At 28.2% G+C, this 27,215-nt stretch overlaps 2 protein-coding genes across 4 annotated transcripts; both read left to right on the top strand.

Moving 5' to 3' along the window:
- The first annotated feature begins 13,225 nt into the window (after positions 1 to 13,225).
- On the top strand, positions 13,226 to 17,889 carry LOC148204586 (zinc finger CCCH domain-containing protein 3-like). 3 transcript variants are annotated; one of them, XM_088094008.1, is made up of 7 exons: positions 13,226 to 13,685; positions 14,197 to 14,366; positions 14,559 to 14,612; positions 15,441 to 15,557; positions 15,676 to 15,963; positions 16,598 to 16,849; positions 17,072 to 17,889. In XM_088094008.1, exons 1-7 carry the CDS (start codon positions 13,622 to 13,624, stop codon positions 17,384 to 17,386), a joined length of 1,260 nt encoding a protein of 419 aa, XP_087950134.1. In that variant the 5' UTR covers positions 13,226 to 13,621; the 3' UTR covers positions 17,387 to 17,889. The 3 variants fall into 3 exon arrangements, with proteins under 3 accessions (XP_087950134.1, XP_087950130.1, XP_087950139.1); XM_088094004.1 differs by having other exon boundaries at positions 13,226 to 13,703; XM_088094013.1 differs by lacking the exon at positions 13,226 to 13,685 and adding an exon at positions 13,726 to 14,112.
- Positions 17,890 to 25,513: 7,624 nt separating this feature from the next.
- On the top strand, positions 25,514 to 26,642 carry LOC148204585 (ethylene-responsive transcription factor 3-like). The gene has a single exon (XM_088093997.1). The coding sequence runs from the start codon at positions 25,682 to 25,684 to the stop codon at positions 26,294 to 26,296; it is 615 nt and encodes a 204-aa protein (XP_087950123.1). The 5' UTR covers positions 25,514 to 25,681; the 3' UTR covers positions 26,297 to 26,642.
- Positions 26,643 to 27,215: the final 573 nt, after the last annotated feature.

Below are 27,215 nucleotides of genomic sequence, written 5' to 3'. Positions count from 1 at the left end.
TCTATGACCCCACTATGGTTACTGTTGTGACCTTCAAAGTCAATGATTATTATCACTCTTCATGCACCTATTCGCCTATTCTTCTTCATTCAAAGTTTTTTGCATGCAAGTTACCCCTTCTTGCTATGTTATGTTAATACAAAGAATCAGAATATTTGTGGCCAAATTCCAGGAAAATAGCACAAGCTTGAGTGCAATTTTCATGCTATTCGTATTATTTCCTCTCTTTTTAGTCAAAGGTGAACAAATTCCTTTCAAGTGATATTAATGAATCAAATTAATGTATAAAAATAAAATTTTAAAAATTTATTGTTAAAATTTTGAGTTAGAAGTGATAGTTTAATATCTATTGTAGCATTTTGTTTTCCTTGATAGGGAACATATGCAAGTGCATGGAGGAAGGAATATGTGCTTTAGATTGATTATTTGACCATATCTTCTTACCTTTGCTTGATACATTGAAAATTCTGAGTGCTTCTTCCCAAATTTATTCCTTGTTTGACCTTATTTCTTTGTTGCCCAATGGAAGGGAAAATAAATTTCTTCACATCATTGTGTTCTATATTCCTGTATTGGAAATTGTGAGGATGAGAATCATGAGTTTTATTGTTTAGGAATAGTCTATTATTAAATGTTACAAATTATTGTTAATTTATTTATGGTTTGTTTTAAATAATTGAGTTTTCCAATATTGAATTGGAGGAAAAGAATTGATTCACAATATTTTTATTTATTTATTAATTTTGATCTATATTATGTGTATACTGCCTTTTCAATTAATATAAAATTGTTTTAGATTAATTAATGGTGTGTGGTAAAAATTTCAAATTTATAATCATATTAAATATTTAAACTGCTATCTAACACTTTTGTAATAATCTTATTTACTTTAGTATGTTTTTTTTTCCGTTGCCTAAAAATATCACTCCTGCGAATTAAAAGTGATCATGGGCTTTTTTTTTTGGTCTGGTCCAGGTACTATAAACATGAAACATACGATTAACTCGTTTTTTATTCAAATGCTAGAGATTTTAACTGGTGAATTCAATTTGATTCTTACAATATGAATTATAATAGTATATTATTTTTAAAACTTAAGTGAGAAAGTTTTTAAAATTAAAAAAAAAATACATTTTTTAAAATAAAAGAAATGTTTGTATATAATTTTAAAAAATTGAGATATGTTATAGGACTTATTTGTTCATCTTTATAATATAATTTAAAAAAAAAAATTGTCTATCTTGCATTAATCTAAAATATGAAATTAAATATAGCAATGTCAAAGAAACATAATTAGTTCAATCATTTTAAACAATTTTAAGAACTAAAATGTTGTTGGAATCGAAATTACATTATATCATCAGACAAAATAAACTTAAAAGTTAATTACTAAATATTTAAATATGTGTCATCAATTGTTGTCATATTTGTAATATATTATTTTTGGATAATGAGATTGAATCGTGTCAATTATCATAAATATAAATGGTAAATGGGGTGTCAAAGTAATAAGAATGTCCCCAATATAACAGAAACTAAACATACCAATTAGGTATTTCAATTTCTTAAATTTATGTAAATAAAAAAACTAAAAAGTTATAAAATAATTAGTATGTAACTAAAATATTCATAACTCTATCACTGTTTGGATTAAAAGTATTATTCTGATATTTTATACCAATTTGTTCAATGTTCATTTAAATAAAATCTCAAAAGAAAATACACATATATCTATCTAGCATTTATATGTTAGGCTAAAAACTCTTTTATATCATTCTTACAAGTAAATTTAAAATAATTGTTCGTAATATACAAATTAAAGCCAAATAATATTATAGAAGAATTTTGAATGTGACATTTAACTTCTTGATTGAAAAATGTTGCTGATTACTTGACCTTCATCAATTTACATGAAAATGTTTTTGACCCTTTAGAAACCAACTCATGTTTTTGTTTAACATGCTTGTCGTACACGAGTCTCACTGTCGGCTTTTATTTATTTTTAGTATGACTCTCTTGCAACCACTACTAAATAATTAATAAGTCATGCAAATTATAAAAATTATTAATTAAAATATTGAAACAAAAATTTTAAAATTGAATTTCACTTCCTAGTGTGTATAACACTAGTATCTATCTTCAAAGGAGAAAAAAAAACATAACAATTTAAAATCAGTTTATTTTGGAAAAAAAAAGTTATCAACTAAACCACTGAACTTTTACATGTACGTTTTTTCTCTTTTTCTACAGTCTTTATTTTATATATTTAAATTTTTATATTAGTTAAAAATATAAACTGATTGGTTTTGTATGTTATTTTTTCCATTGTAATAAAATAATTTAAATAGCGTGGTATATATGTAGTCAACAACACTCTCTATGCCTTGTTGCACAATTCATGATTATTGTTGACTCGTTATCTTTATATTTGACTATTAAATATGACGTCACAAACAAGATTATTTTCTAAATAAAAGACTATCAGCATTTTAAAGTTTCCATAAATAATAAAACATCTTAAGTTTTAAATGCATATTTTTTGTACCTTATGCTGAAAAGATGGATGAGTGTTGAATGAAACAATAATGCGTTTTAATACTCAAAAGAAATATTTTCATAATAATTAATTTTAATAACAAAAGTAATAATTTAGATATTATTTTTAAATTAGAAATTATTGATAATTTAAATATTTCTAAGAAATTATAATTAATTTCTATAAATTAGTTTTAAAATTAGTCATTAATATTAATTATCAAAATTTTGATTAAAAAATTATTTTTAATTAAAAAATAATTTTTAAATATATTTTTATACTAGAATTAATTATTATTTAAAAATTTTCTTGTAATTTTCTTATAGTATTATTTATATTTAACTTAAATTACAAAAAGAATGAATCAAGTTCTTACTCATTAAGTAAATAAATTTAAAGTACATTTTTTTGTGTTACTAAAAAATAAATGAATAAATATCTAAACAAATACCATACAAAGATATCTAAGGTAAGTTCCGTGGGTGACAAAAAATTATTAGTTGTATTAATAAAACTTCTATATATATAACAATTAAAATTCTATATTAATAAAATACTAATAACCATTACTATCTAAAAATAAAATAAAATAAAAAAACTTTTAAGTTAAGTATTTGATCCCAACAATTTTTATTCATGTTTTATCTTTATTAATTTTTTTCATTGAGCTTTTCTCCAATTAATTTCTTAAGTTATTATTTTCTCATTAAATTTCGTGCGTTATTGTTTAGTTCATGTGTTTTTATGATAATTTCACTTTCCAGTAATACTAATTTCTAGCTGAGAGATGAAGAGGAAAAAAAAAATTAAATACTACTTCTATTTTTTTCTATGAAATAAAGAGAAAGATAAATTTTCTTCTCTATTACTAAAAGAGTCAGATCACTTTTCATCTTGTTTTGTCTCTCCTGTTATTAAATTGACTATGTTATTAAATTGACTAAATTTGTACATTAACGACAACATCACATGAAAGGACATATTAAAAAAATAATAAAAAATATAATTATCCAATAAATTGGTTTTTAATTTTTAAATTTTTTAAATTGTAACACAAAATTAAGACTAGTCCATTTTCAAAGCTTTAATAAAGTTAATTACAATTTTTATAAGATAAAATAGATTTAGTGTTTTTAACCTTTCATTTTTTTTACACATCAAATGGTGTTTCAGATTGATGTATGAGTTGTTTATATCGTTTGATATTATCTAAATTATCGTTCTGAAATACTATTTAAAACGTAAAAAAAATTAATCCCATAAGTTAGTAAGAGTGTATCCGTTTGTTTTTTAAGTTGAAAACCAAAATGTATTAAAGTTTTAAACATTAACAAATTTTAATTTTGCATCTAAATTTAGAGTAAAAACATGTTTAATCCTAAATTGCAAATTGTAGTTTTACAAATGAAAATATTTATCATTGATTAAAACTTCAAGTGTTTAACAAATTTAGGAATAATTAATTTATTTTTCATTAAACTTTTCTAATTTTAAAATTTTCAATTAAAATTTTAATGTTTTTATTAGTTAGATAATGGGATTCTTATCTCGCTTCTTTATTAAAATTTAGACAAGTCATTTCATACAAGATGAGTATAACAAAAATTACTAAACAAGTTAAAGAATATATTGATTAGATGAGCAAAGTAAAACAACTAGACGAGATTGTGGATGTATTGACATAATAATATACATTAGACAAATCATTCACATATTTATTAAACGACTTTATCAATATATATTATACATATTAGACGAGTCTTTCCACTCACAAATAAGACTAGTCTATGAATAAACATTAGACAAATCTATTCATTTTCTGCTTAGATGAATATTGCAATACGACAAATTTTTTCATACATTAATTATATGACTATAGCAAAAGCCATTACAGATGTCCATTAATATATTAGACGAGTTTATTTATATATTGATTAGATGAATATAACAAAAAAATATTATGAGTCATTCCATACATGAATTAGATGAATATAAGAATAGCATGTATAACACACATCACACGAGTTTAGTTATATGTTAGACAAATTCGTTCATTGACATAATAAATGAATTTATTAATACACATTATGAGTCTTGCAATATAGATTACACAAATTTGTTTGTATACTAATTAATCGAGTATAATAATATATACACATTAGACTAAAATGTCCATAAACTGATTAGACAATCTAACAACTCATGTTGAACAAGTTTGTTTATGTATTAATTATATGAGTCTAGCAATTTACATTACATCATTTTGTTTATACATCAGTTTATATTTTTAGCGAGTAAAACTCAACATTATTTATATCTTTTATAATTTAAAAAAATTTACTCTATTTTTACACATATTTTATCCTTTATAATTTTACAAAATCTATTATTTATGATTTTATAAACAATAACTTTTAAACCTATAAATTAATTTTATTGATTCTATTCAAAATTTAATTATAAATTTTAAAAATATTTATTAACTTTTTCTCAATGCCTAATTTTCTTTAATAAACAGACAAATGAACATCATCCACAATGTGCGTAGACACATTTTAAAACTAATAAATAAATAAAATGATTGAAATTTATTTAGATTAAAAGAATAATAATATTAAAAATATAAGATTAAAACAGTTTTATTTAATATTAATAAATCTATTTGTTACTATTACCATAATTGAAAAACTCTGTCGAGACAATTTTTTTGTTCTTTCTCTCTTTCTCATAACACTTGTTTCCCAATCACTTTTACACTAATTATTCAGTCTAACTTTTCGCAGTTCTTTCTTCGGAATCATAACAGTGAACCCTAACATATTTAAAAAAGAAAGATAACAAATTAAAGTTGAAACATATTCTGAAGGAGCTTATCATGAATATACAATTCCAATCAAAATCAAAGACATAATCAAAAGACATACATACAGTTTTCTTCGGTAACAAGGAAAACTGAATACTGTCGTCAATGGTGACAGTGTTGAACTGAGAACACGTGGCAGAAGGTAGTGACTAGTTGATGAATCATAGTGTGCACTCATCAAGTTTCTTGACTTGGCCAAAAGATACAGTTACAGTTGTATTCATATTTTACTGTTCCTGGAGACCACCTGATTCAAAATTGATTTTGGAGGAATGGGTCATTTGACACGTGTTCGTCCACCATTGGTGGATACATTTGTTCCGACGTGTCGCAGGACCACCAAATCTTACGTTGTCTGCCGTGAGAGCGAAAGATACTCGGCCTCGTTCCTCGTGCCCACTCGCATCGTAATACGTATCCAACGCTCACTTTTTCACTGGGACCCACTTTGATTCACCACCATCACGTTATTTCATTCATCATCAACCTAATATAACAAAATCAAGCCCACTCAAATTCTTTACTGTACAAATTAACATAAAATCATTTCATTTCTAAATATAAATAACTTTTTAATAAAAATAAACATATTTTTTTTTATCATAACTAAATTTAAATTTGTCATTCAAAACATTGCAGTATATGATTATACTAATATACGAGTGATTTATGGTCCAAGTTTTATCAAGATTTCAATTTTCAACTTTTATATGTTCACTTTTTCCCCCCGTAAAATCTAATTAAAAAAATTCAATAATGTGTATTAACAAATTCAATTTGAAATACAGACTAATTTTGTTTAATTGTGCATTTATTTTTTTTCAAATAATAACAAGTAGAAAAAATAATAATAAAAAGTTTATTTCTCGAATTAATTGAAGATAAAATACAAAATTAATAAGTTATAAAAATACTAATATATTAGCATGGCTCTTTCCATGTGTTGGTAAAAAAATAGTTAACTTAGTCAAACTAGAGTGACTTGAAAAAGTTGCAAATCCACTTTTATTATGGGTTGTGAATTATACTTAGGTTAAAGACTAAAAAGATATACTTATACATTAAGTTAAGACTTGAGAATCTAATAGACAAAAATGTTGTAAAACACATAATATTGAGTTACTAAATTAGCCATTAGATGTTACCATAAGTTACTGATAATATTTAAAATAATCTTTGTATTAAAATCCTTTATTAAAATAAGAAATTGAGATTATGGGGTGCAAAAGATGCATAGTAGTTTTAAGGGTATAATGGCATATGGGAAAAAGATAGGTATGAGACGTCCTTCTATAGCTACCTTCCACCCTTCATTTCTAAGAAAGTTTTGAGACACATAAATCTTTCATAAATGAAGCCCATATTTTTTTCAAAAATAAAACAATGATTATGTTGTCTTTCTCATAGCGTGGGAGAACAAAACCAATTTTTTTTTTCAAATATCTTCAAGTTAGGTTTCTTCTTTTCGTGTCACTTTTCCATACTTAGGAATCTATAGTAATACTGATGTATATATAAGAAAAACTATTTCCCATTTAGATCCAATTATATGTATTTTATTTATTTATTACTGTATTTTCATTTATAAATAGATGTGTTAAAAGTTATCAATAGAGATATAATCAAATAATAATAATAATAATATATAAGTGAGTGTATATTTATTATCAGATCTCATACTGCTCTTTATATGTAATGTCTTCAGCATAACAGAGTATTTTGAAGATCCTATATAAAAATATAAACTATAAGTATTATAGATACAAACTTTATTTTAATAAACATATTGTATGACTACGAATTAAACTTAAAATATTTTTTCTTAAGAAGATAGATTAAAAAATGAAAAATAAAAATAATAATAATATTGTGTTTATGTATGAAAAATGTTGTTTATACAACTTCAAAAAATAAAATGTGAAAAATAAACTTAAAAATATGAAATGCAAAAAAATATCTAATGTTAAACTTTCAATATTTTGTAATAATTCAGTAAACAAATACAACACATATGTTTAATATTTATCTTTACATTCATTAAACAAAATGTTTTATTAATTATAATATAAATATTATTAATATATACACTCATATATTATAATAAAATAAATAATAAAATAAGAAATAAAAAATAAAATAATTTAATATTTTATTAATATATGTTTCTGTATTATGAAAAACCGATAATTAAATGCGTGTGTGTTTTCATATTATAATAAAATAAATATTTTTAAATATTTAAACAGTAAATAAAATAAAAATAATTAATTTAGATTTTGAAACTTTTAAAATTAATATATTTATATTATTTTAAAATATACTTTTTTATATTCAGATTTGGTAATATTTTTTATTTTAATTTTATTTTAACCTTTTATATTTCATTTTATATTTTTTAAATTATATATATATATATATATATATATATATATATATATATATATATATATATATATATATATTAATTCTTCCTGCACCTCACCGCCTTTGTCCTGCACCCCCAATTTTACTTCTTTACCCTTTATTTAACAAAATGTCAAAACTTAATTAATTGTTTTGTTTCCTAGTGGTCGCACTTTGAAATGCATTTTATATATTTATGTTGTTTCCTAACCGCACTTCAAAGTGCGTTTGCTAGTGGTCGCACTTCGAAGTGCGTTTATATATTTATGTGCATATTTTTATGGTACCTAATTCCAAAAAAATTACATATATAATAATTAAATTATTATAAATAAATCCAAAATAATATTTAACATTACATATAATAATTATTATTTAATTCAATAAACAATTTAATAATTATTTCAATTTCATAAAAAATTAAAAACTTAAATAAAATTAAATACATAATAAATAATATATTACGAAAATAATAATATGTTGAAAAATAACAAATTCAACAAAATTTAACAAACAAATAAAATAATTCAAAATATATTAAAACAAAAAATTTTATTTAACAACTAACATAAAAAATTAAATTTATTATACTAACCTAATAAAAATAAAACCTAATAAATAAATATATACTAACCTAATAAAAAATAAAAAAACTAAACCCTAAAAATCTAACGCACTTCGAAGTGCGGTTTGTCTTACGCATTTCGAACTGTGGTGGGTGGGTTTGTGCTTTCCGCAGATCGAACTGTGGTGTGTGGGATCTCCGTGCTTTACGCATTTCGAACTGTGGTGGGTGGGTTTGTGCTTTCCGCATATCGAACTGCGGTTTGTTTTTTCCGCAGTTCGAAATGCGGTTTCTCTGTGCACCTGACCACACTTCCAACTGCAGACGTTTGTGACCGCAACTCCAACTGCGGACGTCTGTGACCGCAACTCCAACTGCGGACGTCTGTGACCGTAACTCCAACGGCGTTTAAGTTCTTCGGCGACGAACACGAACCAACCTCCGGCGCACGAAGCGAGCACCCAACCAAGCACATGCATAGAACAACAAACAAAGCAGATGGAAGGTTTTGCAGATGGAAGGTACTAGACGCCAGAAAAACCTCACTGTGAAAAACAGACGAACCACGACGAACGCAAGCACGGACGAACGCAAAGCACGAAGGACGAACGCTTTGCACGACACGAACGTAGCTTGGCACAGGGAACCCGGAGAAAAAATGGCAGAATACGGGGGAGAGAAAAATGGCAGAATGAGGGAGAGAAAAAGAGAGAGAACTGATCTGGAAAGGGGGTGTAGGGTTTGAGTTTGAGATGCGGCAGACAGTTAACTTTTTAAAAGATTCAAAATATTCTCGTTAAATGTGTGAAAGACGAAGGGTATGATTGAAATTAAAATATGTTTTGGAGATGAAGGGAGAATCACTCATATATATATATATATATATATATATACACACACATACGTGTGTATGTATAAAAAAAAATATTCCATTACAATAATAAACCCATTACAATTTTTTCAATTTTCACTCAATTCAAACAATTTCCCTTTTCAATTTTTTTTTCACTTCTTTTCCTTTCTATTCTCCCTCTTATCCAAACAAAACATAAATATAAAAAAATAAAAAAAGTGTGACATCTAAAAGAAATTTTCATTAACCAGATTAAAAAAATGCTATTTGATTGCATAATTTATATCTTCACCCATAATAAGCTATATTACTTAAAAACACTATGATTTTTTTAAATATAATAATTAATATAATATAATTGATTAGATATACTTTTATTATAGTAAAAAAATATTTATTTTTATTTTCTAATTTTATCGTAGAACCATCCTAAAAGAGTCATTAAATATCAATTAATTTTAGAGATTTTAGAGACAGAAAATAATTGATCACTGTGTTAACTAATTTAAAACTAAAAATCATTGACATTTAAATTAAAATATATTATGAATAAAAAGTTATAATTAATTTATTTATCAAAGTATAAATTGATTTTTAATATTAATTACCAAAATTTTAGCTATGTTATTCTAGAAACAAATTCTTTGGTGCAATTTTTCCTCTTTACTGGAAACATATAGTTCATGCATTAGTCTTATTCCTAAAGTAATGTGGATTGTTACTTGATCTAATATATTTATAATTAATGTTAAAGAATAAATTAAAATTTTTAATTCACAATTTAAATATACATTTTTATTTAATGAAAACTATTTTAACTATTAATAAGTTTTGTTTATAATTTAACAAATTAATTATTTTTTAACTTTAAAATTAATTTTTATTTAATGATTTTGTTATAATACGTGTAAACAATAATCAGGGAGATGCTGTAATAATGCTTCAGATATATTACATCTATAAATTTGTTATGATGTTATTTTGATATGGAAACAAATAATCAGGCATTTTTTTTTTCAAATCAATGCCTGATATTTACTTAAAGGAGTCTAAATAGTTTGCATGATGTATCCAAATATACTGATAATGATTAAGAATTGTATTATATGTTGGCAAGAAAGGATAATGGTTTCACTTTCCAACTCTTTTAACTGTGAAATGAAAAAGAAACAGACATTGTTGTAATTGTTTGATGGTGGATGACACTACTGGAGAACAGAAGTTGATATTAAGACAACCTAATTCTCTGACCAGAGGATGAACAAAAATGGTAAAGAATGTTGTTAATGAGTTGTGCTAGTTGGTTGATGCTTACCCCACAAAGATAATGCCATTAGTAAAAAATACAAATGGGTTAAACATGGACCACCCTTACCCATTCTTAAAGGACACCAATCATCATAATCAACCACATCTTCAAGATATACTAGCCTAATATTTCCTTCTTAACCCAAACAAATCACTCATTTAATATTATTTCATTACCTTTTCTAATTCCCCTTCAAACAATGGATCAGTCTCAATTATATTTCAACTATATTTATTATACAATATTTTCTGGTGAAAATTATAATTTTTTCGTGTATTGTTGAAATGATAATTATGATATTAGCCATACTAATATTACATCATGGGTGTACTGATGATGCAAAAACGCATGCTTCATTGATTAAATTAAAATAACGCTGCCGACAAGAAGAAACGAAGGGCCCACCACTCACTTTTCCAATCAATGGCCAATTCATTTCCACGTGGCGCGTATCTAAGTTAGCTTCTCTCAGTTCCCTTTAACGGCGACGATTTTCGGCAACACCACCGATACGTCAATGCTGCACTGATCTTTTTACCAGAAGTTCTGGCACTCATTTGAAATGACGTCTCTACCCTTGTAACGACCTGGAATATTTCACCGTTCTACACGGTTCCACCGTAAATCGGACGGCGAAGTCCTCCTTCTCGTAATTTGACTGTTTAGATCCTCCAAATTATCATCTCATTCTTTGAAAGAAAATTGAAAAGTCTTCCATTTTTTTCTTCGTTAGTATTGACAACAAATACATCAACCGTCGGTAATATCTGAAAGTCAAAATATATTCAACAAATAAATCCCATTTTTAAATAATTTTTTAATTATACCATTTACAATTTTAGCAAATCATTTATACTATGAAATATAATAATATGTTTTAATCCTAAACGAAAGACTAAAGTAATATCAAATGAGACTTAAATCCTTATCCTTCCAAAAAGAACATAAAAACAAAACAAATTAAATTTGAATAGAAATTAAAAAATATAATTTGAGGATCAAATTATGTTTGGAAATCCAACTGAGATTGTACGACTGTGGAATGCGCAGAGACCGTTACACGGTTTGACTGATAAGTTTGTTGAGATTATTTTTTTACTTTCTAAAATATTGCAAATTATAATTATTGACTTGTGATGCTATTTTTAATGACACACATGTCATGTTTCAAAGTTATATTACATGTTAAAATACAATTATTAATAGCTTTTAACTGTGTATAAGTAATTATATATATATTTACGAGTTGTCAAAATGATAATAAATAATTTTTTATCGTTTTTATTTAACACTCTCTCACTTTGTTATAATGCAAATTTCATCTTATCTTTTTACCAGTAACTAATTTTTATTATAATAAATAAATCTGAATATTCACAAATCATTTTAAAATCCTTCGTGTATGAGTGTGGGATACAAACCATTCTACCAGTTAATTAAAAAAATGTATATAATTGTGTATAGTGGATCTACGTATAGCTCAACGAAACGTTTCAAACCAACGGTTAACAACAAAGTTCAATGTTGATAATAAAAGCTAATATTAATTAATTTAATAAATTGAATAGATTCTAATATAATTTCGAATATTATTGTTTACGGACAACAAAAATGCAATAAAAAAATTGCAATTAGAAATCTAACGTTACATAACATTACTGAAAAGCAATCGAACGATGGTTGATAGAAAACGATGGTTTTTCATAATGTCAAATCTCCAAAGTAATTAGATTTTAAATAGTGTTGCACCATTATTTTCACCACCAACGGCACACTTACTATAAACTATTCATGAATTTTATTTTTCTAATAGAATAGAATGCTTGAAGAAATTCAAAAAAAAAAAAACTATATCAATTTCAAAGTTAAAAACAGGACTAGGCTCATCTAAAAACAAATCATTATTTATATGATATTTAATAATAACATTTTCAATGCATACTTATTTTTGGGTAGTATTAAATGCATAATTCTATCTAAAAAAGGTATGGTACAAATTTATAATATTGGATGTTTGGTTCTCCGTGTCTCAAAAGGTCATACTTTGTGGCTCCGTCCTATTAAAAAAAGAGTTCAATGGAAAGTAACGGTAAAAAGTTGTATACGAAAACTAAGCAGAAATTGTAATAAATACAGATTTTGGATAATTAAATTTTAAAAATTATCGTACATTTTAATCAGATAATAATACTAAAAAGAAATATATATATTGTTTTACAATAATAGCATTGTGGTGCAAAGAATGGGAGAAGAAAGTTTTGAGGCCATGAAATTAAAAATAGGCAAATTAAGATATGAAAATTATGATATAAAAGTGGTATATATAGGGTTATCTGTTGAAAAAAGATGATGAATGGTTGAATATGAAGCTAAAAATGGAGAGGTCTATTTATGAAAAGAATTAAAGTGGTTAATTGAGGAGATTTGAGATAATATTAAGAGTTGGTAAAAACTTGAGAATTCCAAAATTGGCATCTACTTTTTCAGGCTAATTAAATTTTGTTAAGAATCCAAATTTGTAGTAGTGGTTGAAGAGCACGCGCCAAGTGAAGGAAATAAATATTGGTTCACGTAAACGTGTTGTGGAGGTGCCACGTGGAGGGCAATATGGTACAGAGAATTAAATGTTCGTACACGCGCGCAAGAACCTTACTTTAGTATTACTGTATTAACATTATTATTATTAACTTGTCGGGTTTCACATTCAAAGATCCAAAATGTTCCGTAGATTGCAGAACCACAGCCAGGAACTCTAATCTAATTTGACGCCAACTTTCATCCAATTGGAATATTACTAAATCTCTTTTCACGATTTCACATTTGATTCTTCTCAATTTTACCTCCGATTCTCTCTTTGCACCTTTGTTTTTGTGTTGGTTTTAATAATTTTCTTTTCCGGGCAAAGTTTTGTTTATTTTATTGTTTTCAGTCTTTGGTCAATTTTCACTCTCTCCTGATGATCATTTTACCATGTGGGGTGAGTTAATTTGAGAGTGTTGTGCGCTGATTTCTTCTTAAAGGCTCAAAAAGGGTCTTCTGGGTTTGATCGAACAACCAAAAAGAGTCTCTTGTTATCATTTCAACGCTACCAGATGCCAGAAAACAGGCAGGTTCTCAGGAATGCTGATTCTACACCTTCTGGTGACAACATTGAAGGTGGTGCAGATTTTTCTGGTGATTCATTTTCCTCTGTTTTTCTGTCATGATTCCTGCTTTAAATGGTCCTGATCATCGCTTAATCATGTTGCCTTTCTTTTGTTTCGCTAGGGAATGTTAGGTATTAGATTGTCTTCACAGAACCATTTTCTTTCGTTTATGATATCGTGGCTTTCTTTTTTTGGTACGACGATTTTGATTTTGAGAATTCTGGTGATTCACACAATGTATTGCGAGAGACCTTTGGGGATTTTTTAAAACATGTTTTAGTTTTTTCTTTTCAAAGTTTACTTTTCTAAGCTGAGCTTTTATGCTTGATCACCCGTGGGTTTACATAGTTGATGAACCTCTTTTAACGATGCAACGAAGGATCGCCTACATGTTTTGATCTTAAAATCTTTTAGGGAACACTATTGTGCTTTTTGAGGTGAAAATGTTAGCTATTGGTTTAATTTGCTCAAATGAGAGCTTGAATAGACTTTGCCTGATTCCTGACTGATCTGTTTCGTAGAAGCGATTCGTCGTTTGAAAATCAATGATAATTGGGACAGAGATGCTGCAGCTCAATCTACCCAATATCCAGATCGACCCGGTGAACCCGATTGCTTGTATTATTTGAGGACTGGAATGTGTGGTTATGGGAGTAACTGTCGCTACCATCACCCTGCCCATATTTCAATTGTAAGAGCTCTTTCTTTTGTTTCCTTTTCATTCCTTGTCTTCTGAATATATATTAAGCAACCCCTTTGGCCAAACACTGGATTAGTTTGTATAATTGTAATCTCTTGGTTCCTATTGAAATTCTTAAATCTGCTTCTCAGTTTTATCATATGCAAACAAAGGGAAGTTTCTAATACTTAATTAGATGTTCAGGGTTCTCATTATGGTGAAGAACTCCCCCAGAGGACCGGGCAACCTGATTGTGAGGTATGTTTATTTTGGTGATCAAAATGTAAATGTTTTGCAACTTTTCCCTCTGTTGAATTTGTTAGGAGTGTAATTTAGAACCGTTCTTGTGTCTCTGCCTAGCAACTTAAGCTTAGTCATAACAGATTATTCTTTATGAAACTGATTGTGGATGCGTTTTTATATTAGAACTCTACAGTGAAATCAAACGAAGTTTGAGGTTTGTTTTGTTATTAATAATAAATAAAATACCTTGCGTCTGTAGAAAACTCCATAAGAAGTTCCAAAGTTATGCGTTTCATATTTTGCAATGTCCCTCTGGCAGAAACTTTACCTGGTCTTTTGCATTTATGTTTGTCCTTTTTGTGGTCCCTTTCAATAATAGATCTGATCTGTTTGAAATGTTTAGCTTACTGATTACTGGTGCACTGATAACAAACCATTAAATGATGGAAAAGAAAATGTCAAACTGAAGTAGCGATACCTAATGAACTGGACAAAAGTAGAGTAGTTATGCTGTCAGTGTAACGTCAACCATTTTGTTTTCTATTGATGATTTGTTTGATTTTTACTGGTCATTTTATGCGGTTTTTGTCTTATAGATCTTAATCATAAGATTTCATATGATGGCAAAATTTTATTGATGCCAGCTATGGCATGCTTGAACTAGGAAAGGAATAAAATATATGAACTTGAGGTACACATCTATCATACTATAAATATCGGGTTACGGAACCCAAGTGTAATCTGAAGAATTTTGTATGCTACACAGTCCATTTCAATGGAAGATTTATTGTTCTATTCCGGTGCTTTTCAATTTGATTAACTTGTTTGAGATGTGCATTGCAGTATTTTCTTAAGACAGGGACATGCAAATATGGATCCACATGTAAATACCATCATCCAAAGGACAGGCGTGGTGCTGCTCCTGTGTCATTCAATACTTTAGGTCTTCCAATGCGTCAGGTTTGCGCATCCCTTTGCACCTTCAGCATTTTTATAATTGATTGCTGATCATTTTGTTTTTGTTGATAAAAGAAACCGTTGCAATCTTTCAACATTCTTTGATTGTTGTTGCATTTAGGAAGAAAAATCATGTCCCTATTACATGAGAACCGGGTCTTGTAAGTTTGGTGTTGCATGCAAGTTTCATCATCCACAGCATGCTTCCATTGGAGCATATCCCTTGGCTGGATCTCCTACCTCAACAATTATCCCTACATCAGGTTTACCATATGCCGGAGGGTTTCCTGCATGGTCAGCAGTGCCAAGAATGTCATATTTATCTGGGCAAGGTGTTCAATCTTATGTGCCACCTTTTCTCTCTTCTTCACAAGGCATTATACCCGTGCAGAGCTGGAACAACTACATGGTTAGTTAAGGATGTTGAATGTCCTGTTCATCTATATATTTGCTCTGGCCTTACTCAGTGTTATTCTGTCGTTGAATTCGACCTGTGTGGCCAGTATTTCTCTTCATGAATGATTGCAAGGGTTATTTACGTTTGCTAATTGTTACAGAAAAAAAGATGGAAGTGGATATTATTATATCTATTCTCTCTTACTGAAATTTTACTCTCACTCATAATGTTTTGGATGGCTGAATGAAGCATTAAGCAATAGTTATTTTTTACTTGGTGGCATCTAAAATTTTGTCGTCTGATTGATGTATAAATGCAAGGGGATTATAGTCCATCGTTACCATGTTTTAATTCCAAGTGTCTGACTGACATGTCTAGATACATATACCTATAGTTATTCATCATACTTTCCATCTATTTTATTATGGTGATGGCGAAGCACATTTGGAATCCATATCCCTGTTAATATCTGAAACGAAAAAGTGTCTTGTTCTTAAGGAAATCTTTGGAGCATCTGGCCTTTTAATGATAATTAATGATGTTGGGTTTTGGTTACTAAATTAAAAAGGAGCATACAGTTAACAGCAGTTTCTGCAAATTGAGTTAAAATCTTTTGTTTTGACTGTGACTTTGTTTCTCAAAATAGGGAAGTATGAATCCAACAATGCCTACTGGTTATCTTGGATCTAATCTTGTTTATGACTTCATGAATCTGGGGGAGTCACTTTTCGGCGGGCAGGCGATAAATTCAGCTCTCCCAAATCGACCTGATCAACCAGAATGTAGATACTTTATGAGCACTGGGACCTGCAAATATGGATCCGATTGCAAGTTCCACCATCCAAAGGAAAGAGTATCTCAATCATTAATAAATCCACTTGGCCTTCCTGTGAGACCTGTAAGTTCAGCTTCTCCAAAAATAATTTGTGATATCACTTTTAAAGTAATTCTTATGAAAGTTCACAAACTGTCGTAACAGAGTGTGACTGCATGATAGTAGGAAAAATCAGAGTATTTATTGCTCCTAATATACTGACAAGTTATTTTGACAATCCATATTGCTACCAAATATGGCTCTTTAGTGTTTAGATTCCTGATTTCAAACTTGGCTTATCTGCAGGGGCAAGCTGTATGCTCTTACTACAGAATCTATGGAATGTGCAAATTTGGTCCAACATGCAAATTTGATCATCCAGTGTTGACTATCCCTCAGAACTATGGCTTGACCTCACCTGCTCTAGCACTTGATGCTCCTCTTATTAGTAACCAAAGAGGGTTGTCAAGTGTACAACCACCTGAGACATCTCCTTCTAAATTATCAAGTGACAACAAGCTTCAGCACTCTGATGCAAAAGCTGCCACAGAAGATTCATCCAAACAAGCTGATACTACACCAAATTCCTTCCCAGCCTCCTCAGAGCCTTTACATGACTAAACTACTTCAAGTTTTATTTTTCTTTGGGACAATTTATTTTTTCCCCACATTTTCAGGAGAAGTATATCATACACACATACCATCGATTCCCCCCTTTTCACCTGCAATTCTGTCGAGTTGGATAGTTTGTTCAGAGGTTGTTGTGACAACCACTACCTTGTGGGGAATGGAAGGCATTTTTTGTGGTGAATAAAATGCAGGTAGAAAGTTTATGACCCTTCTTTTTTCCCTCTCTCTGCTGAGGTTGGTTTGGTATAACACTTAAAAAAGGTAAATGAAAAACTCAGGGATGCATGACAAACTTGTCACCAAATTTTTACCCCATTTTTTAAGGGTCTGCCTAACTGATAACAATTAATAATTTAGAGTGGTGGCTATGTAGAGTTTGGAAGTTCTAGATTATTGTCGGGTGTTTTCCAGCAGATTTGGTCATTTGTGTCTTTCATGTCTCTGATGTGAGTATAAACAAGAAAGACAATAATTATAGGAAGACTTGTTTATCACGTGAGTAGGGTCTATTAACCTTATTTTGTCTTTTTATCTTGTAATTTAGGAAAAGTACGTGAATGATTTAATTGTTCTGTGGCATGGTTAGAATTCTAAATACCAATTTGAAGGAGAAAAACAAGAAGCATAGAAAATAAAATACAAAGAAAGAAGACAAATAAGAGAATACGGAATCCATGAGCATTACCAAATGGGGTGGTGTTGGTGCTGGTTTTCTAATGGATTTAGATTCTCTTTTTCTTAAATAGTAAGATCTGATCTTGTTTGAGTACAAAAGATATTTTTTTACATAATTAGGAGATTCTCCAACCACTCCTGCCAAGTTTTTGCTTGGCAAAACTTATTTCCAAAAAGATCTCTAATTGAAGAAAATCAAAGGTCTCAATCTCATTTTTCAAAGTTCAAATTATGATGAATTTGATAATATGGACCTTGGCTGGAATAAAAGGCCAACACAGGCCAAACCCTTTGGATTGAACAAATTTATTTAAATTTTGTTTAAGATTCCTCTAATCGTAAACAACAAAATTTACAATTTAGATTGATCAAATTTTAGTACTTAGATTGATTTTAGTGGAAGAAACTGACACTCACAAAACAATACATTATGGTTTAAATTTTTACGTAATATAAGATAAATACATTTACGTACCGCCGTTTTTTCAACAGGATTGATTCTTACGTAAGACATTTATGAAAAAAAAAACATATTAACGTGTAAGCATATATTTAAACACGTGTTGATTGGTTACAATAAAATCTATATTATTTAACTCCGCCTTTTGTTATTCCATTCTCTTTCCTACATTTTAAATCAATATATATGGATGCCTCTCGATTTTAATATGTTAGAACATTCTTGTATTGGTCACTTCAGCTACGACAGAATAAATTTTGTGAGAAAAAAAATTACTATGATAGATTAAAGTATACAAAAAAGATAATAGATGTACCAACCATTATATATAGGTTTAAATTTGATTTTCCAAATTAAGCAGGAGTTTATTATCCAATTAATATAGTTGAAAAAAGAAATACAAAAAAAAACAGGAATGTTCCCGTAAATGAAAACAAAGTGGGGGAGAAAAAGACAAGCAATATCACATACATTCCCTTCCAATTAGCAATGGTACATTAAAGTTGGAAGAGTTAGGCCAATAAATGATTAACTCATCATTAATCACACTTATTGTAAGAATTAAGCGTTGATTAATGATATATTACTAGGTAGAATTTAGCAGGCGATGCATTAAAGTTGGAGACATCAACATTGTGGAAGTATTTTGGAATATTGGAGAAGAGAATAATAGCATTAAGGGTGTTGGGTTATACGTTTTCATGTCACACCACCATCGAATAAAATGGAATGATTGCTTTGGGAATAAAAACACGATGGCTGCACATCGTGGACCAAGTTGCCTACTCGTTTCAATATTCAGTACAATTCAAGACTTACTGAATAATAATTCTCATCAGTTTCGATGAATTGTGACCTATACATGTATTAATGCTAGATACACTGTCTTTAACTTTTGAACGATTTTGAGATCAACATGAAAATTATGCTTGCAAGATATGGGTTATGTATTCAATAAGTATGTAAAATTTGTGTTCAAATTCTATATGCATACTTTTCTATACTTTATCCAAGTCTCCAAAACCAAATGGAGCCTAAAGACTATTGTCTCCTCGTATTTGTAATTTTTTTTTCACCTTTTATAAAAAACAAATTAAAATCTTCACATTTTCAGAAAAATAAAATTCAATGTACTTAAAATTAAAATTTTAAATTACATGTTTGCACTCTAAATCATGTGCAACAAGTTTGTTAACGGAGTTCAATCAGATTATTAGTTAGGAAGGAAGAAAAAACCGTTAAAACATTTATTAAACATAAGATTAAATATGTTTTTAGTTTTTAATTTTGAAAGTAAAATTAATTTTTTTTCTATCTCAAACTTTGATATAATTTGGTTTTCAAAATTAAAAAATAATAAATATGGTTTTCTTAATTCAACTGTCTTAAAAATAATTTTGATGTATTAAATGATGTTTTAAACTTATATTTGAATTCCTCATACTTTTTGATACGTTTTAAGTTAAATATGAGATTGAAACACATTTAAAATATGAAAGAAATAAATAATTTCATTGAGTTAAGAGAACTATATCCATTTTAGAGATGATAATGGGTCGAATCAAATACAAATAGTGTCAATCCGCAATCCGATCCGCAATAAAAAATTCACTTATTACTCCGCTCTACTATCCGCTTGATACCTGTTAAAAAATACCCGTAGGTATTTTAAAACGGGTTGGTACTTGTGGATGCTAGTGAATATTTAAAAAATATATTTTATAAATTTTTAAAATAAAATATAAATAAAATTAGAAAAATATAAATTAAATAAATATAAATTAAAATTTAATTTAATTAAATTTAACCTATTAAAAAATAGAATAATTTTAATTTTAATTAAATTAAATTAATAAAATATAAATTAATTTTTTTATTTTAATATTTTGTGGGTAATGGATACTTCAAGTACAATATAGTACAGGTAGAATAAAATAAGATTAAAGTTAAGAAAAAGTTGATTTATTCATGACATCAAACACACAAAAGTAGATAAAAGTGGATGTTATCTATGTGTATAATTGAACTTTGCAGGACTAAAAGACAAGGGTGTGCATGGGAGAAGGGTGGAACTTCTACATGATCATAGTTTGAATTTTGATTTTTGTGTAATTGGCATGTGATAGTTCAAATTTATTGTTATTGCAATGTGTTGGTATTCAATGTTTGGTCGTATGGGTTTGTGTTCTTTCTTGTTTTAAAATTTGTTTATATTAGAGTTTCATGTTTATATATTTTATCTTCGAAGTGAACACGATTATGAATGTTTTAGGGTGTTTAAAGCACATTTAAATTCCTTTTGGATGATGTCATTGTTTGGTTTCCAACAATCGAAGATTGGTTTTAGCATGAAATGGAAGAAATTTAGTTTTTGCAATGTGAATAGGGCAATTCATGCCACCACCAATTAATACTTGTCTAAGGCTCTTAACACTTGGTTACTTAGTTAAGCCTTATGTGCTTGTAGTTTTAGCCTTTGCCCCTCCCTAACTTTAGAACTAGTAATTCTTCTCTTACATATTCAATGTTTATGTTATTTATGCATTTTTCTTTTCCATCTAGCGTTAGACCTTCCCTAACTTTATGACCAGTATATTCTTTTTCATTTATCTCAAAATAATTTTTTTTAAAATATTTATGGATTGAAACGAGTATCTAGCGGGTACTTGCGGATTGAAAAAACTCTTCAGATTTTTTTGTACGGATAGTGAAACAAGTAGTGAGTACAATTTTTTATGCGGATTATGTAGTGGGTTAATCATATCCGTACTTGACCCGATTCATTACCATCCCTAGATGTGACACACCACTAAACTATCTTGACAACTTGAAAACATAATACACATGTCTTAAACAGGTTGGGAATGTGGTACAATGTCTACCACATAAAAAAAAACTAATAATATTGGTCATTGAAAACTAAATTCATAACTTTCTTAAATGAAAATAGAATAAAATTTGAAAGAAAAACAAAACTAAAAAATAAATAATAGTTTAGAGATTAAAAGTATATTTAACTATATTAAATTTTATTTTTTTATTTTTTATTTAAGTTTTTTTTATCGACATTTCTTTTATTGAAATACTAAATAAGATCTAAAATATGCTAAAAAGTTGTCACCTTTTAAGGACAACCATATTGGCTTAGCATGTCAAAAGGATGAATTCACAAGTTAAACTCTTGGAGTTATTTTTAACCTTTTAATTCATTAAACTAGTACTAATCCACTAAAACTATCAGTTATAAATTTACATGACTCTCTTTATTCCTTACACAATTGAATAATCAGTTTAAGAAGATGATCTAAATACTTTTTCATACCATATATGTTTACACATAAAAGTGATTCTTAATAATTTGAGCTTAGCATGACATTTTCTACACCCAATAAGCAATAGAAAATATACCTGATTCATATAATATTAGTTAAGAATAATGAGACTGTTTTATACATGTTTTTTTTATACATTTTAAATTATATTATCTGACAAATGTAAGAATTTTAAAAAAATTATTTAATTTCTAAAAAAGGTGCAGACAACCATACACTTTATAGATCTCGTGAAATAATTTTGGAGTAAATGTTGTTGAAAAAATGTAATATATCAAAGTAATATATCTATCAACGATAGATTAATGTAGAAAATATTATAACTTTATGATATTTTATCTTAAGGTCATGTTAGTATATTGAAATCTCAAAATTCATCAAGTGGGATTACACTAAATTCATAATAAATAAAATGTACTCATCATAAAAAAATTTAAATAAATACATTAAGATAAAATATTAAATTATTTTCTAGGAATGAAAGCTAACATATCAGTATAATAATGTTTTTTTACGAAAAACATGATAAAGTTTTAATTGCATATGCATATATAAATACAAACACATTTTATACTATTTTATCCGGGATACATTACATTTATAGTGAAAACACAATTATTATAAACAAAAATAATAAAATTGTTGTTACTATAATTAAAGAAAATAAATGTAAATAATTTTCACAAATTCATTAGAAATAATTATTTTAGTTTTAAAAAGTAGTTAAATTTAAAAAAAGGAAAATGATTAGATTTAAAAAAAATCGGTATATAAAAAAAGAAAATCTCCATTATAAGATATATAAATGTTTAAATCATAACAATTTGCAATTTCAAGAGTTTGACTGATATTATCATGTTGTCTAGATAATACAATGAAGTATAAAACTTACAATAACATAATACTGGTTTTCTATTATAGCTCCAAGAGCAAGTATATTTATTGAAGGAAATAAAAGAACAAAATTGAAAATAAGTTGTTTTTATAAGAAAAAAATACATAAAATAACACAAACATCTCTTACAAAACACAAAGTATAATTATTATTTCTTTTGGTTATATGATAGAAAATAAGCATAGATGTAATTGGTTAACCATCCAGTACTTTTAAATTGTATATCCATTGAATTAGCTCTATTGTATTATTATAAATATATCAAATAATATTTGAAATAGTTTATAAAATACATTATATATATATATATATATATATATATATATATATATATATATATTCAAACTATTTTAATTTTCTATGTTTAAATTATAATATATCTATTTCATCTTTACTTATAAAAAATATCATTTTCAGTAAACAAAAACATGAAGGTTATATATAACTCAGTGAAAAGTTTCATTTGTTACATAATAAACATGCATAATAGTTTACAAAATTTTTATAAAGTGCACAAACAAAATAAATATATATTTAATTTAGAAACAAAACAATTTTTTTGAAAAATATTTTTGGAACTTAAAAGACACTCAATCTTAAATTTTAATTACTGTACATCCTTTCATGATATTTTCTTAAAATGCTTTAATTTTAATTAATTCATGGCTTTTGTTACATTATTATCCAATGCATTTTGCTTTTTTTGATCGATAAAAGATATTCCATAAAAAATATTAAAAAATTAGTAAAATTCACACACACACAATAATGGATGTAAGTGTAAAAAAATAATTAACCATATAATTTAATCATTTATTGAAATACCATTAAATTTAATTTATTTAGATTTAGGTTTAAATTATGAAACTAAATATGTACGTGTATATTTATTTATTTATTTATAAGGTATATAATGAATAACAAAAAAAATGTTAATTTTTTTTTATTAAAGTCAGCATTGCATCATGAATTTATTCAATGAAGAATTTTTTTTTGGAAAAAAATTGATTATATTTTTATGAGATAAAAATTTAAGAATAAATTTAATATAATACCAAAAAAATTTAATTAATAACAAAAATTATTAAAGTTCTTTAAAAGATGAAAAAAAAGTGTATTTTATATTGTTAGTAAATTCTTGGAATTTTTGTAATATATATACGTTTAAAATCTTGAAAAGGTTTTGGGATGCTCGAGTTTAAGTGGAGTGCATTCATACCTCTTGTTGCCTCCTTAATACTAATTCCTTTTGGTTTAACATGTTATCATGATGCCTTTGAATTCCAAAATATTTATATACATTTTTTAGTTTTCTTTGTGTGGGAGTCTTACTGTTGGCAGATTGGTCTTATACATACTACTAAAACGGTTTAAAACATATTTTACTTATAATTTTAATATTCAAATATATAATAATTTTATGACTAACTCTCCGCGTTATGCTTAAAAATATTAAATAAAATTTGTGATAATTTTAATAAAAATATTATTTATTTTATATACATAAATATTTATTAAAATATTCTATCATGTTTTAAAACAATGAAAGTTAAAAAAAATTATAATAATAACATTTTTAAAATAATGAAATTCTTAAAAAAATTATTTATATTAGATTATTTTAATATTAAAATAATTAATTTTTACTCTTTTTAAATTATTTTCATTTTCTAAAATATCATTTTTTAATCTTTATAAAACACATTTTTACTTTGTGCTAATCAAAAAGTGTTTTAACATTTTTTTAAAAGAGACATGGTGAATTATGTCTAAGGATATAAAGGATTATGCTTCAACACAATAATTTTTCAAAATTGATTATGTGCTGATTACACTCTCAACCTTACTTAACAAACCAAATAACAGTATTTTTTTTACATTACCTTCATCCATAAAACTTCTAAAGAATACATAAGTCTAATAGACAAAATACTAGAATAGTAATATTTGATTGTGTTTCTCATTTCTTTCTTCACATCTCCAATAGGACACCTTTGTCTTTTTTGTTTTTTGTTTTTTGTTTTTTTTTTACCGTTTCCTCCTCAAACCTTTATGTTGAAATGTGAACAATAAATAACTTAAAATTCAAATATAATAATAAAATATAAATAGGAGACTTTTTCTCACCGTACGCATACACAAACTAATTTAATGTGTGAATACTAAATATCTTAATTCATGCAAACTAAATGAAGCATTACTTGGTATACTTGGTACACTTTTACTTTTTATAGCGTTACTTTAGGTTATAAATCGTGATTTAAGGAACCTAAAAGATCACTAACAGTTCAATTACTGAACAAGAGACACACTATGATTGAAACCATGCTATTTCATCTGTCTATCCATACTTTATTACTTTCCCATTCATTTAACTTTCCAATAGAAGGCAAATTCAAGTTAAACCAACAGAAAATGTTTGCAATGTAATAAATATGCAATGAATAATAGTAAAGAAGAAGTGTGAATATTTGTGGAAAATTATGTTTGTTTTATGAAAAGATTTTAAACATGAATGGTGAAAAGAAAAAACATGTGAAAATTAGAGAAGTGTGGTTAAAAGTGAAAAGGTGTGATTAGAATTGGGAAAACGGTTGCTGAGAATTGTGGTGGTTGGACATTGCGCTTTGGTCCGAATAACAACAATAATTACGACAAGCAAACGCCTAACACCATAATCACATCAGGGGCAGAGAGCCCCCAAACACCACCACACAACGACAAAAGGGTAAAAAGGACATTTAAAGTCACCATAATGAATCTATTGGAGCAAACGAGGCAAGACCACATCATGCGACTCCAAACCTAAACGAGAAAGGAAAAGAAATGGAGAAGAAACGAGATTAAGAACTGGGGTTTGGAAAAGGTGGTCTCTTGCGTCTCGATCGAAACCATCTTCTTCTTCCAAACGATTCCAGTAAAACATGCGACGAGGGAGAGCCACCGCTGCTGTCGCCGCCGTCCATCCCTCGGCGGACCAGGAACCTCCCACCAAGGAGACGCGCTTCCGTGGCGTCAGGAAGCGCCCCTGGGGACGATTTGCGGCAGAGATTAGAGATCCGTGGAAAAAACAGCGCGTGTGGCTCGGCACCTTCGATTCAGCCGAGGATGCAGCGCGGGCCTACGACGCTGCGGCCCGATCCTTCCGCGGGCCCAAGGCAAAAACCAATTTTCCTTTCCCGAACCCGGATACTGACCACTCCCACTCGCAGATTCCGCTCTACCAGGCTCACGGGCTCTCCAAGTTCGACCAGGTCCAGGTGAACCGGCCCACCACCAGCGGCATGAGCAGCACGGTCGAGTCCTTCAGCGGGCCTAGGGTTCCTTCTTCCTCCACTTTCCACCCTCGCAAGCCCATCGTTAACCCTATTGTCCCTCCTCTCGACGATTGCCACAGTGATTGTGACTCTTCTTCCTCCGTCGTCGAGGACGAGGACTGCGTCCTCACTTCCTCGTTCCGGCAACCTCTCCCCTTCGATCTCAACCTCCCGCCTCCCGGCGCCGACGATGACATCCCGGCCACCGCCCTCTGCCTCTGATGACGGATCGGTATAATCCTCCTCCTCCTCTTGATCCTCTTGTTCCATCGATGTCCTTTAATTAATTAATGTTTACAAGTTGTTAGATTGTTGTGGTGTTGTAGAGTAATATTATAGGCACGGAGGGATGGAGGTTTGTGTTGTGGTGGTTGTGGCTGTGTTGTTGTAAGTTATTTGGATCCTGTGTCATAGCATTGGACCTGATCTGAAAACTGGTTGGTGCTTATGCTTTCTTCGTGGATCTCCTTCTTACCTTACCTTACCCAATTAGAACTTACTCTTTTTGTTTTCTTTTTGTACAAAAATTATGGCAATCAGATCATAGAATAAATTACATTCTAATCAATTGCACACTGTCCTTGCTTGCTTCTTCGTCATCATCTTGCATAATCTGCATTCCATCATTGCATATGGATTGGATTTTTTGTGCAACAGTGAGTAGGACTCTGCATTCAGATGCTGCTTTGTTTTATCTTAATTCTTGTTCTTTGTTATGAGAAAAAATCGTTCAAGAATCTGGATTTTTTTCAATAAATCTTTGATGTTAATTGCAAGAGTTTAAAATATAATCACCATCATTGCTTTGTAGACCATAACTTAGTTGATGACGATGATATGGATCTGATTTATAGGGGGGTAGTTCGTATTACTTCTGTAACTTTTTGTTTGAACAAGGACTTTCTTAAAATAGAGAAAGATATGTTTTTTATCCTTCACTATATCTCAAGATTTGATTTGAGTTCATGTAAAATTTTAACATGTTTGTGTAAACATTTCTCAAAAGTGATATATAAGCGATGTGAATATCAAATACTAAAACCATGTGTTTCTTTGAAGATGTTGGGATAAAAAACAGCATATCACATTTTGATTAAGTATTGTCTTTAGGATAGTTTGAATAACCAAAACATGTTATTAC

This window comes from Vigna umbellata, chromosome 1 (genome assembly GCF_029865625.1).
Source record: "Vigna umbellata cultivar VRB3 chromosome 1, Vumbellata_1.0, whole genome shotgun sequence".
Classification (NCBI taxonomy): domain Eukaryota; kingdom Viridiplantae; phylum Streptophyta; class Magnoliopsida; order Fabales; family Fabaceae; genus Vigna; species Vigna umbellata.
This window is presented reverse-complemented; position numbering and strand designations above follow the sequence as displayed.

What these genes read in the sequence shown, in the direction of transcription:
- LOC148204586 (XM_088094004.1), top strand. Translation starts at nt 13,622, where the DNA reads ATGCCAGAAAACAGGCAGGTTCTCAGGAATGCTGATTCTACACCTTCT. An exon ending in CCGGGCAACCTGATTGTGAG is followed by an intron (nt 14,613 to 15,440) that starts GTATGTTTATTT and finishes TGTGCATTGCAG; the next exon opens with TATTTTCTTAAGACAGGGAC. An exon ending in TAGGTCTTCCAATGCGTCAG is followed by an intron (nt 15,558 to 15,675) that starts GTTTGCGCATCC and finishes TGTTGCATTTAG; the next exon opens with GAAGAAAAATCATGTCCCTA.
- LOC148204585 (XM_088093997.1), top strand. Translation starts at nt 25,682, where the DNA reads ATGCGACGAGGGAGAGCCACCGCTGCTGTCGCCGCCGTCCATCCCTCG.